Consider the following 13,761-nt stretch of genomic DNA (forward strand, 5'->3'; position numbering starts at 1 on the left):
TTTCTGACAAGGCTAGACATAATCTCTTTGGAGCATTTGTTTTTTTGTTCTGAATCTCATGTGTCAGCAAGAGAAATGATATAAAATTCTGTGTCTTGAGAATATCTCTTCATGTATAGGCTGTCAGGCAATGCCTCTTCACTGCTTGGATTGGTAGGGTTCAAAGTACTTGTTTTCTGGCAAGAAAAAAAATTTAGTGAAGACAGTGGCAGGCAATTATTTCCCAGGTCCTAGCAGAAAATTGAACAGTAAATTTCTGTTTTAAGACTTTATAGCTGAAATCATTACTTTTACTGAGGCTTTTAGGGGAAGTACTGTAGAGGATTAAGCCAATCACAAGCAGATCTCAAGGATGTGAGGAAGGAGAACTCTTTTTCTCAGAAGTGCCAACTTTCTGTACTTCTGTACTTTTTCTTTTAACTTTCTTTTTTTTTTCCTTGTTTTTTTCTCTAAAACAAAAAACACTGAGTTTTGCAGTTTGCTAATAGACTTTCTAAAGTTCTGTCAGTTTGTCTGGAGTGCTAAGATACAGACCGTTTGTTTTGATTTGTACACCGAAGAGTTGGGCTATCATCCAGTCTGTGCTTTTAAAATCTTGTGTTGGAGAACAACTAATAGTGGTTGCTTATAAACAAACAGTTGCAAGATACAGTAAATAGTACTTGTAGGCTATCTCTAAATATAAATTTTAATTTTGTAGGCCATGTCTAAATATAATATAATTTTGAAGCAATAGAGTGAGGGACAAGGTTCTTTAAGATTATTATTAGTACTGGTATTTGAAGATACTGCTTCAGGTGTTTCTTTTTACTATCTGCCAGCCAGGGGGAGATGCCAGTATTTTTAGATCTCTTATGGCAATTTCTTTGTTTGTTTGTTTGTTTGTTTGTTTGTTTTTTGTTTTCCCTAGTCTCTTCTTCCTCCATTTGAGAATTTACTAATCAGTTCTGTTTGGTAAAATGTATTAAGTGTGAGCTTCCTGTACTTATTTATCCCTTTGATAGATCTAAAAACTGATTCAGATGATGGTGATTTCACGCTTTGCTGATTCTCTTTTGTGGTCTTCCCTCCCCACTTTCTTGAAGTCTTCAGTTTCCTTGCAGGATAGTTCTTCAGGGACAAGGGCACCTTTTTGTAGTTTGCACCAGGTCCTTAGATGAGTCTCTCTCTTCTGTGAAGCAAAGCCCACAATAAATTAAAAGTGAGTTCTCAAATTATGTATTACAATGTGGAAGTGAAACAGGGACCTTTCTGTTATCATCCCAATAAACTTGCACCTATTTTGAAATATCTACACAGTCTGTTACCCCTTCCCTCCCGTGAACAATTTTAAGTGTATTTAATGGATGATCTAAATAGCGAAGTATTGTCTGTGATGAGTTGCTAGTCCTGCCTTCTGAGGTTTACATGTCCAAACATTGTTCTTTTGGCCAGTGAGCTTGGGGCCAGGTGAAGAAAAGAATAAGAAGAATTCTAAACTTAAGAATGCAAAAGGTTTTCACTGCTTGTGGAGTTTCTGCTCCTTTGAAACAGTGAAGAAACCTCTTTTCACTCTGTTTTGGTGGATTTAGCCAGCCGTAAATTCTTAGTATGCTTTCAGATATCTTTAAAGATCTTTGATAGTTGATCGGATTGAGAATTACTTGATCCCATTTAGAATGAATGAAGATGATGACTGATATTAATTGGTATCGAGCCCTAGCTTTGTGCTGTATTGTAACACTCTGGAAATAGTGTCTAGAAAAGAGGAGTAAAAACCTTTGAATTTCAGTGATAATTCTATTGCATTTTGTAATTTTTGTGAATTTTTTTTTTTAAGGAGGAGAATGTACTATATTATGTTTATTTCATAATCTGAAAGGAGAATAGCATTTGGAATAATGGCAACAGGAGACCTTAAAGGAAGTTTAAGAAAAATAGAACAAGGACTTCGCTTGTTAAATTATCCAAGAGATGTGGATTATACAGTGTAAGTGGCAGTGTGAATAAATTTATGCTAATACATGATGACAGCAAGATGTGTAAACAAGATATGTGTAAATATTAGCATTGCACCTACTGATGAGTAAGCAGAGCATATGTCTGTGGGAAGTTGGGGTTTGATACATGTGAACTGGAAGATAAAAGGATGCAGTTTGAATTTTCTGAGCAATCCTTAGAATAATCCTGAAGTGTATCACTATCTTGTTCTTTCTTCTACTGTTTTTCTCTTTGCTTTGATTAATCTCCCACCTTTATAATTTCTTTGAGATGGAAATAATGGTGGGCTTCAGACCTGACAATGTTAAAATTATACGAGGCTCACAAGAACATTGTTTTGAACATTTTACAGATAACAGTAAAGACTGCTGAATGAGATATGCCTGGAAAAAAACGTTAAAATGAAGTAGATACTTGAGTCTAACATGCTGGCTATAGTAAAACACCTTTCAATTTAAATGTTTGGATTCATATAATGAAAGGCTTTTGTTATCTTCTGCTGTGTAAAATACTTTTGTTTCTCAATAGGTTAGTAAAGGGTGATCCAGCTGCATTTTTACCTATCATCAGCTATTCTTTTACATCTTTTTCAACTTACATAGCAGAACTTTTGGTAAAGTGCGACGTGGAACTCACAGCAAAGAGTGACTTGCGTTTTATTGAAGCTATTTATAAGGTAACTGTCTTCATGTTCTTCACAGAAGAGACACAGTTTTGAGTATGGCCTCATAAAAATTAAACATCTAGCATGAGTTTCACTAGACAGTGAAAATTTTTGGCAAAGAACGTGAATTGTAATTGTATTAGGATTTAAGATGAGTAGTGAGTCACTGTGTGGCAAGTCTTCATTTAGATTTTTGTGAAAATAAAGCTGGATGTTGTTAGCCAAGTCTCAATTTTGAGACAACCATAGAATCAGTAATGTTATTGTGTTTTATGTTAGTTGTGAAGAATATGGAAATATTTATTACACAATAGGTTTTATAGAAGTGACCTCAGAAGAAATCATAACCAGCAAAAAATCACAGCAAACGTCAATAATTGTAATGAAAACACAATTAAGAAATACAGTTATTTTAAAACACCATACAAAATTAATATACAAAGTTCAGTTCTTAATAGTTTATAAATTGGAATCAAATCAAATTCTGAACTGAATGAAAATAATTTTGAACTATCCTTAAAAATATCCATAAGCACATTTTTATAAAAGATGATTTTATATGTTAAGGAATACTAGCTTATTCAGACCAGCTTTCCATCTGCAGAGGACAAGACTCCTTTACAAAGAGTCTCTGTGGGAGCCTTACTTAGCCCTCTGATGCATTTGCCGAGATTAGTACAATTTTTTTTGTGCATTCACTTTGGAAAGTTTTTGTTTAACTTTTTTAATATTAATGCCTGCAATAATTTATTTCATGAATCTTAAGACTGTGAGTTAAACTTTACAAGAGTGATGTGAATGAAATGTTTCTGGAAGAAGTATGTTGGAAGTCTAGTTAGAAGAAACAGCTGAGAATGTATAAATAACCAAATGAGAAAAGGTTAACTGCTGAAGTGCAGAATGAAAGAAAAGACTGTACAAAAATAAGAACCCGAGCATGCCATTTCTACAACAAATTGCATGGTGATTTTGAAAGTGAAGTAAACTTTTATTTTGTTGCAGCTTCTTCGAGATCAATTTCAGTATAAACCAATTTTAACAAAACAGCAGTTTCTTCAGTTTGGCTTTGCAGAAAGAAAAATGCAGATCGTTTGTGACATTATCAACTGTGTGGTGAAAAAACATAAGGAATTAAGTAACTCGAATAAGGTATGGATTAAATAGTAACTTTATTATGAGATAAGCTTCTTTTGACATGCTTGATGCTGCAGGTAGAAGCTGAAGACTGGGATATTTGAAGGTGCAGCATCGCTGATAGTCAAAATAGGAGGAAAATGAGTGTGAAATTCCATTTTAAGATGCTTGAGTGCTATCAGATATACAAAAGACACAAAGCTGCCAATGCTTCGTAGTATAAACAAAAAATATGAGAATGAAGATAAATCTAGTACTTGATATCTTTACAGTAAGTAATACATTTTCTTTTATACTGAATGTTTGTGTACCTCAGTAGACTTTGCAGGTAGATTTAAAAACAAAGCAAAACCATCTGATATGTTGAAGTTCTGGTAACATTTAATTTAAACATGACACTTGTATTTGTGTTTCAGTGGTATACATCCCAAATCTGATTATTTTCATTAATCGTATTTGTTTTACATTGGTAAGGCATTATTTTTTATCAGTGTACGCTGTGTATCAGTATATGCTTTAATAAAAGGAATTTTCAGTCTTTCATATTTTACAGGATTTTTGTTTCGTTTGAGTTTGTAACAGTCTTCAGGACTTCTGTATACTTTATTTGTCACTTTTGGGGGCATAACTACATTTTTTTTTTTTTCATATTTGTTTGTCTTTCAACTCTAGTGCAAGTTGTCTTTTCTCTTTATGACCAGCTTTGATGCAGCCTCGCATAGACGTTAATGAGTGTATGAATACGTCATTCACTTCCAGATCCATTTTCTCTGTAAATTTGGGTCATGCTTAATATTTTTTTTTTTAAGACATTATTGTACTGCAGAGGTTTAAATGTGTTTGTGTGTGCGCCATGCAATATTCCTACCTGTTAATGATGGCAGAAAATGGGATGTGTCATCCCATCCCCATGTTGTTGTCCTCCCCCCACCCACCCAGAAAATATTCCTGTGTTAGAAGCCTAATATTTTCTTCTATTCACTTTGAAGGTTAAATCCCAAACAAGGAAAAAACTCAGATCTTTTAAATATGAAGTATGGTCAAATTGTGATAGTGTCCTTGCTGATCCAAGTGGCCGTGCTCTGAACTCCAAACAGGTATGAAAATAGCTTTTATGTTGTATGTCTAAAGGTTAATCTCATTTGGAACAAGTCAGGCTCTTTCTGGAATATGTGCTTTTGTTTAGGTTTTGATGCTTGATCAGACCAGTTGGGTGTTTTGTTTGTTTGTTTTTTGCTCTCCGCCCCCCCCCCCCCCCCCCCCAGTGTGGTTGATTGAAATAATAGCTGAAATACTGAGGATATTGCTTCTCTCTTTTACTGAGTAGCTAATGTCAAAGTCTTGATGGTAATGCTCTAGTACTGTTGTTTGCCGTTTGAATTGTATCAAATGGACGGACAGCAATGAAAATGAAGATGCAATTGGGAAAAGAATATAAATCCTGTTTGGAGATCGAAGTGTGTTTGGCCAAACATTACAATGTTTTCAACGAAGCTTTTAAAACACTTTTTGCTCTTTTGTCTGAATCTGTTCAGCAAAGATTTCTTAATGTAACATTCCTGTTGGCTTCGGTATTACAAGAGTAACACTTGATTTTATGCGTTATGCTACTCTTGGCATGTGGAGGACACAGCTTTCCTAATATTTTCCACTAAAAGGGTGCAAAGTAAAATTGTACAAAACTTTTAGGACTGTTGGTGATTTCTATTTAGAAGAAAAATACTATTTTAGCAGAGGAAAATTTCACAAAGAAAATATTTGGAATTACTTATCCAGCACTGTTGGTTGTTGAATGGTAGAACTGAATGGGGGTATACGTGAGTGTATTAAGAATTCTCTATAGGAGGAGAGTTTCAGCTTCAGTAAAATGTCTAGGAATCTGTAAGTGTTAAGATGCTGCACACAACTAGTAATTGTGGGTTCTTAATCATTAGGTAATTTATTTTGTTATGTGGCAGGTAGTGATTGTAGGACTTGATCCACCTGGAAAGAAAGGCAGAATTTGTCTCTTATTTTGTTCTCTGTAAGGGAAGCCTTCAAAGGAAATGAAATGTATAGCTAGTAGGGCTATTTTGCTGGCAGTTTTCAAGAAAAAGAGGAGAGTTCTAGTCTTCCGATTGAAACTTTTTTTTTCCCCTGAATGTTTGAGTTGTGGTTTTCATGTTGGAACTGTCTATACATATGTTAATACATACAGGGAGATTCATACCTCCCAATCCACACTTGGAAATCTAACAACCCTTACAATATGAGAGGACGTTAATGCCGTCATTACTGTTTATGGAAGGGAACCAAGGTACGCAGTACATACGGTGAAGTGTGTGCATATTTGTTTTACAGTTCTTTCATGTCTATATGATATTTAAAATTAAACTGTTAGCTGTTGCTTTCTGTGTTTTGCAACCAGTTGGGATAAGATTGTCATATGTAAGTAAATAAATACTAAAATGGTAGGTCTTTTGTGTCAGTTACTTGGCTGATGAACTGAAATGTTCTTGTAATAAATAACACCAGTGAATTTTTTTTTTTTAACACGCTCAAAAAAAGCCTCAAGTAGAACGGCATTCAGGAAATGAAGTTAGTGATGACCTTCATGCACTACCCCTTCCAGCACAGGAAGGTAATGAAGAAGAGTTGTACCTAGATCATGATGTTGTGGAAGTTAAATGTGAACAAGTAAGAACTTTTATTTCAAGATGCTGTCTGCATGTATTCTTAACGTTTCTTAGAGGGCTTTTCTAAAGGATAAAGGTTTTAAAAAGATAGCTGCATGCTCCTTAAGTGTTACTAAAAGATACATAATAAATATATTGAAAAGAAGTCAGTTAAATTGTAGTGTCCTTTCAAGAGCCAGTTCTGTCAACAGTTTCTTTAAAAGCTGAGTTCCATGAATAGGCATATTATGGCAATTCTGAAAGAAAAATAATTTTCTAATGTAGCAGAATGTGGTTACTGAACTTGAGAAAGATTCCACTTAATTTCATTGATCAAATGATGAATTATATCTATTTTGAAATTAGAGGACATGTGTTCTTATCCATATTTTCAGGTCATAGAAGATAATTGTCAGATTATGTTCCTAAAGAGTCAGCTTGCTGATTGTCAGGAAAAGCTTCGTAAGCTAGATTGGATGGAAGATAAACTACACGTTTTAGAAGAGAAACTGAAAGGAAAGGTGATCATAGACGAGAAGGACTGGAATAACTTATTGAGTCGAGTTTTGCTTCTTGAAACAGAACTGTTGTTGCAATCCAAAAAGGTATGTTAACTTCTGTTTTTCTTCTATAACAAAAATTTGCCCAGACACAGTGTTGTTAGCCTGTTTCTGTTCTTCCTGCCTCCTGATGTATGCTTTTCACTATTTTTAAAGGTGTGATCTGAATGGAAGTGCTGTTCATGGAGTTGGTGGTCATTTTTTCTTAACTGTTAAATTCTGTTGTTTTCTCATGCTCTATGACGCAAAGCTCTCCATTGGAAATTGTTTGCTTGCAGGAACAGCAGGTGTAGCTAAGCCTGTTTTCATTAGTAATGACTGTGTGTGTTTTTGTTTCCTAGAGAACTTGTACAAGGAAGCTTTTGAAGACTGTTAATTGTGCTGTCTTTGAAAGCTTGATGTTTCTGTAGTTGAGAATTTCATCACGCTAGTGACACGTTTAAGGGTTTCCTTATTCTGGTCTGCATTATTCTGAATTTCTTATACTGGCCTGCAAATGTTGTTGTTGTTGTTGATACAGTTGAATATCTGTTTTTTAATTCTTGAAACTCTAAACAGATACAGATATTCCCTTTGGAAGATTAAGTCTTCATTCTATATAACTAATGTTGACAAAAATAAATGGCATGCTCAATAGAAAATACAAGGGTAATGGAAAATTTAATTCTTATTTTAGTCCTTAGTTTGTGAATCTTTGAAATTTCTAGCCTAATCAATGGTCTTTCTCCTTTTTGCATGCCTCCCCTCTCCTTCCTATTTCTTGTCCATGATGTTCATTGCATTTTAAATGCGTGAAAGTGCTACAGTTGTGATGTGGCTACATTTGGCATATTTGTCAGAGCAAATCAAGTATTTTGTTGCATTATGACTCTGTATTATTTTTCATGCTGTTGAAAGGTCCTTGTGTGCACATTATATAATTTCATATACATGCACATGTAAGTATTTTGAGATGCAGTGAACCATAGCACCAATTTTGGGATCGCATGCTGATCACTAGGTTATTTCTAAAGGCTGTATCTCAAATGATAAAGATTAACTTTTTCAATAACTTTTTTTTTTTAAAACACAGTTTCAGGTCAGTAATGGCTCAAGTGGTTTACCATTTGAAATCAATTTCTTATGGATGTTGTAATTTAATTAGCTGTGGACATACGTCCAAATAACATCACCAATGATAATGTTTTTTTCTGCTAGCAGTCTCAAGAGGCCTTCAGCTGAACAGCCTTAGACAGTTTTACTCCTGTTTCAAGTGTATTCTCTTCAAGAGAGAGTTGCTGCATTTATGACAGTAACAGCACAGGAAAACTTGTGTTTCAGAGTAGGCTTTTTCTTTTATATCTGTACATTTGGTTTAGTATTACTCCAGTAACATGTTCATTGCAGTTGTTCAAAGATTTGGAATAGTATTTGGAAAATACTTAACATTAGTATCACTCAAAAATTTCCAGTAAGATAATTATATTTCTGTAATGCGTGTTACTAAAAGAAGTCATCTGCAGAAACAAGTTTGAATTTAGTTTGTGTGTGGTATTGTTGCTTGTCTTTTTTCAAAGCAAAAGAAGCTGGTTTTTATATTAAAAAAAAAAAAAAGTCTTCAAAACCCTAACTTTTTTGCAATAGGCCTTTGAAAACTGCCAAGAAATAATCCTTTGGGCCAGAGAATTTCTGCTTCTTTGTTTTGTGAAATTCCATCCAAGTTGTGCTTCACAGATAGAGAAGCAATTCAGAATTTCTCCTTTCTTGTTACTCTTACATTTTTCAGAGAACTTTTGGCATCTAATCAGCATAGCAGGAACACTAAGATGTGTCTTGCAGTGCTGCCAAAGTAGCAGCAGCTGTGCATTAGCTCTGGGAAAGTCAGAAAGCTACCAAATCCATTTCAATGGAAGGAATTGAGCAGAAGTAGTCAGTGCAGATTTTTTTTTTTAAGAGGTATCCATTATTACAGATTTTTTTTTTTTTTTTCCCAGCTTCTTCCCACAGAGTACCTACTATTTCTCCCTAATTCACTTATGTGGGTATAATATTCCCCTGTTAACTGATACAGTTACTTCAATATATAAAGTGATACATTTTATCAGAGGCTGAGATTTCAAATCATAATGATAACTCATTGGTGAAAAAAGTCTAGATGTTGTTTATGAGTGTTGGATTTTCTTACTTTGAAATTAGAAAATTGCACTCAAAACCATTTATTGTTAGTACAACATTAATTTTGTTTCCTTGTTTATGAATAACCTTTTCTAAGCTAGTTTGAGTTAAACAGAGAACCTTTCTTAAAAGAGCCCTCTCTCATTTGGGAGCCTGGGAAACTAGCCTAAAACAGACATTTGAGTTCTAAGCATTCAACTGGGATGAATTCCAGTTCATCTATAGGCTAATTTTTTAGGACCAAGGAGCTGCATTTCTGAATATCAACGAGAAGTAGAAGGTAAACTTATTTTGTTAAGGTCATGGCAGCCAATGTCAAGATGTAATTGTTAGCACGGGCCAAGAACAGTCTGATAGGTATGAGGAGAATGAACAAAGTTATATGCACTATATTTGGACCTGTTTATGAACAGTGAGATTGATATTAAAAAAAGCCCTCAAGAAATAGTTTTTTAATGCAATGTATGTATGGAAATTTTGGAATTTTTTTTTTTTAGTCCTGTAAAGACATTTGTGCAGTGCCAACATATCTGGATGGTGTAGCAAATGCATACATAATTCGTACTTAAATATACTTTAGTTCAGTCAAAAGATGATGTAAACAGGGTGTATGGCTAAAATGCAGTAAACTTGTATTTCAGAGAGACTTATCTACAGAGTTCAGCAATATAAGTCAAGAATGTGCTTCTAGTAGGATTCCAGTTTCTCCCAGTGAGTATTAATAATTTTCTTTTTAATTAACATCATATGCTAAACACTTCTTGCTGACCTTGACTAAAATGGTGGTTTTTTTTAAGTAGACAGTTGCAATTTAGTGAACTCTGAACTTAAATGCATGCTGCAAATTAGAAAGTAACCTGCTAGTCATTTCATGTTTGTAATTTATTCTTTAGAAGCTTTATTTACTGAAACAGTTTTTAAAGCATTAATGAAAATATATAGCATAGTAATTAATAGTTACAAATAACTACTAAAAATCTCAAAGATGCAAGTTTAATTAAGGTGCTATAGCTAAAGCTGTGAAAAACAATGTTAGCTGCACTTTAAAGCAGATATCACAATGTTTTGAAAATCACCTATTCGTAGGCACAGAAGAAATTATATTTGCTGCCACGGGTTTGTTATAATGAAAATAGTGTCACATTTATGTTGTTTTTTACTTTTATAATGGGGCTCAGGACAAATCAGGGCTTTTTCATTCATAATCCGTGTTGTTTTTCAAATCACTACTGAACATTCTCTATGGTTTCATCCCTTTTGAAGCTGTTAGCAGCTACCCAACTAGCATTTTTGCTAAACTTTCTTATTTTGAAGAGCAAGACAAAATCTTTTTCTTCCATTTCCAACTTAATTTTGGTAACGTACAAGAAATAAATGAAACAGCCTTAAGTGGGAAAGAAATTAAAAACATTTCCCAGGTCATAAGTAATTCTTTGCTCTTCCTCACTGGTAGCTCCTTAGCCCTTACCTTGCATCATTCTCTTTATTAATTTGGCCTGTTTGCCGTATGGTAGATGTTATTCCTACCACCAGTAGTAAGGAGGATATTGTATTTCCCATTCTCACTTACTAGGCATTTTTGTCCAGTGTGGGGCTGTTGCATTGAAACTAAAAGGGAATCTCAGTAATCCAGTTTCTGTGGAAATTAGGAAGGCAGTTTCTTGGTTATGTCAAAGTTTGTTTTAATTTTGAAGTCTCAGAAATGGGACATTCTCTTTACAGACCTTAGAAAGCTTGCAACATGTTTACTTCCTTTCATAAGTTTAGTGGTCTGTTACTGACACTTGAGGACTTCATAGTCAGCAAGCAGGCTGATGATCTTTAAAAGAGAATTTTCATATTTTCAGACTTCTGGAATGCTTCTGAATTTGTTATTCCTGTTTTTCTAAAATATGATTCAGGAGATTTTAGGCATACAAGTTATGCAGCCAGTCTTAACTCTTATATCTGAGGTGTACAGTACTCGGAATGCTTTGATGCTCTTTTCGGTTGTAGTGCTCTTCAGGAATCACAGCTGTACAGAAGAAACAAGTTTTAATTGATGAAAAATAATTTAATATGACTTTAAATTCAGAATAGTGTAGCTAAACATGTTCCAAAGTTATCCATAGATGGTGGCCTTACTGAAAATAAAGATATGGGAACACTTTTTCTCTCTTTCTAAATACTAAATTCTGTTCCCTGACAATAATATTCTGGAATTGGAAAGGGTATCAAAGCCTTCCCAATGTAAAAGAAAAGTCTGTTTCTGCTGAATGGATGCTAAACCTATCGCAATCAGAGGAGAGCGAGGGAAATAGCAAGCGCTTGATACAAATTTTAAGCTAAACCAGAAGGTGATGATTTTGTTTATATTTCTGCTGCTTATAAGACAGGTTACTTACAAATTAGACAGGTTTGAACAAGCAGTTTACAATAAAAATAATGTAAACTATTTGAAATTACTTTTAAATGTTTGACCCAGTAATTAGACTTTCTTAAGTGTTGATTTCACTGTAATCAGGATAAAGGTAGCATTCCTAGTAATTTTTTTTTTAAATGTCTTGTGTGTGTTTTACATAGTATACTGCGCTTACCTTGTTTTAAGAAAATGAGTAAACCTATTTTGGACCCTCACCAGTAGTTTTTCTTTTTCCCTCTCTAAACAATGCATTCTCTTCTGTTATTACATACTGTAAATCAAGCTATTTGATAGCTGACCTTGCAATAAGAGAGCAAGAAGGCAAAGATAACACAAAAATGAGTATTTCTCCATAGATGCAGAGAGGAAGGAGGAGATGCCAGAGAGTCTTCATCAGTCGTCTGGATACAGTTCACTATTATCCACAGACCCATCTCCCAGAGCCATGACCATTAATTCTTGTGATCTGACAGACATTTCAAAGGTAAGTAAAACTGGCAAATGCTTAGTTGATTTCCTTTTTGAGGTCAGGAGAACAAGTAAGCATTAGTTTTACTTGTATATACTACTAGTGAAAAACAAGGAAACTATGCAAAACTACATCTAGGTCTGTCTCATAAAAATCCTTTTGATATGTAAACAGTGCTTAAAGTCACATTTTCTCTATGATTTTTTTCAGGTTGAAAGTCCATCTGAAGAATGTTAGCTTTGAAGAGTTCACTAACTTTGTTGCTTTTAAATTGCAGGAGACAACAAGACAAAGAATGGAAAGGATAAGTAAAATGTAAGTAATAGGAAAGGGCAGCAGGAATTCATTTCCCAGGAGGGAGTTGTACTGGACTAAGGCATATAGAGACGTACATATGTGTTCCAAACCTCAAAGGTCTCTACATCAGGTGTGGCATTTCCTTATGACTCCACTGGATAATAAATCCACTTACAGTTCTGTATTTGTGGGATGAGTCACTGTTTTAGTTTCTAAAAAGCAATAGAAAGCATTCTTAATAGTATTAACTAGAGATTAAAGAGTGTTTAGAATCTGGCTGACAAGGAATAGGAATATTATTTATCTTTTGACAGGAATTCCCTGGTACTTGCAACTCTGTGTTTTTATTATTTAAGGAAAAGTAAAACCAATTTCAGGCTAAGCATTGCGAGAACTGTATTAAGGTGTATTTGATACCAGTCCTGAGATCCGTAATGAAAATTTTTTTTAAGTAATATTTATGTTACACTCGAAGAGAAATGCATTGCTGTATAATGTTTCTTTAGCAAGAGATTTCTATTCTATAAGTGCCTAGCCTGAATAAAAGCTGTAGCCTTTTTTGTGATTTAATTTTCTTTCTTTTTGTATACTTAAATATCTACCACATATCAATAAACCTTAAAATACAAACCAATTGCAGAGGAAAAGGGGGTAAGAGAGGAAACTTAAGGTTTCATGCTGCTTGTTAGTATTTTGGATTCATTGGAAAGTTAAAGACAAGTCAGTTATTTCTTACCATATTTTAATAAGTCTATGTGTGTGTAAACAAAATTTATTTTCAGAATTGAAGAAACATCAGAATTGTTGAAAACCTCAAGCAACACCTCTGAGAAGACCTGAAAGCACAGGTCTTCAAACCTGGTCTCTGTAGACTTATGGATATGAGAACTAATATGTGTGTTTGTACAGCATTAAATTTTTAATATATCAAATTTGTAATGATCACCAGTGCTTTTATTCCTTTGAATAAATACTTTCTAATGCATCTGTGTACTGATTTCTCTCCCCCGGCCCTGAGTTTTTTGGTTCTAAAAACTGTTCAAATAGCTTCCCTCCCCACTTTTGTGAAGTGAAGTCATTACAGCAGTGTATTTTTGTGTTGACATTTGTTAGCAGTGTGCTAAGTAATATGTTTTTTAAAGTGCAGGCTTGAGGACCGTGGTTTACATCCTGCTGGAAACATTCCAGCTGGGACTTGCATATTGCACCCAAGAGGCTTTCTTACATACCATCTTACCATCTGTACTGTTGAATAAGTCTTAATGAAAACTTAAATACACAACTTTAAATATGTACCTTTTTGGCTGTTTTTTTTAAAATACAAATTTTCATGCTGAGCTGGAGAGCACCAACACATTATGGCTTCCATTAACACTGACAAAGTGAGGGTCAGTTTGATCCTAAACACTAAAACGTGCAAGTAAGTCCGCAGACTTTGACTGCAAGAG

General features: G+C 34.2%; 1 protein-coding gene across 6 annotated transcripts in view; it reads left to right on the forward strand.

Moving 5' to 3' along the window:
- CEP44 (centrosomal protein 44) overlaps positions 1-13,199 on the forward strand; it is a 15,013-nt gene extending 1,814 nt beyond the window's left edge. For 3 of the 6 annotated variants that reach the window (XM_082315968.1, XM_082315969.1, XM_082315971.1), the window contains exons 2-11: positions 1,820-1,969; positions 2,509-2,656; positions 3,647-3,793; positions 4,768-4,875; positions 6,326-6,454; positions 6,828-7,037; positions 9,788-9,857; positions 11,904-12,031; positions 12,294-12,331; positions 13,096-13,169. In XM_082315968.1, the coding sequence (XP_082172094.1) occupies positions 1,881-1,969; positions 2,509-2,656; positions 3,647-3,793; positions 4,768-4,875; positions 6,326-6,454; positions 6,828-7,037; positions 9,788-9,857; positions 11,904-12,031; positions 12,294-12,331; positions 13,096-13,153 (1,125 nt within the window). In that variant the 5' untranslated portion in view covers positions 1,820-1,880 and the 3' untranslated portion in view covers positions 13,154-13,169. Of the gene's footprint in view, positions 1-1,161; positions 1,202-1,819; positions 1,970-2,508; positions 2,657-3,646; positions 3,794-4,767; positions 4,876-6,325; positions 6,455-6,827; positions 7,038-9,787; positions 9,858-11,903; positions 12,032-12,226; positions 12,355-13,095 lie in introns of those variants that run through there. The other 3 variants (XM_082315970.1, XR_014228599.1, XM_082315972.1) reach the window with 3 other exon arrangements.
- Positions 13,200-13,761: the final 562 nt, after the last annotated feature.

This window comes from Platalea leucorodia (genome assembly GCF_965183815.1).
Source record: "Platalea leucorodia genome assembly, chromosome: 6".
NCBI classification, from domain to species: Eukaryota; Metazoa; Chordata; class Aves; order Pelecaniformes; family Threskiornithidae; genus Platalea; species Platalea leucorodia.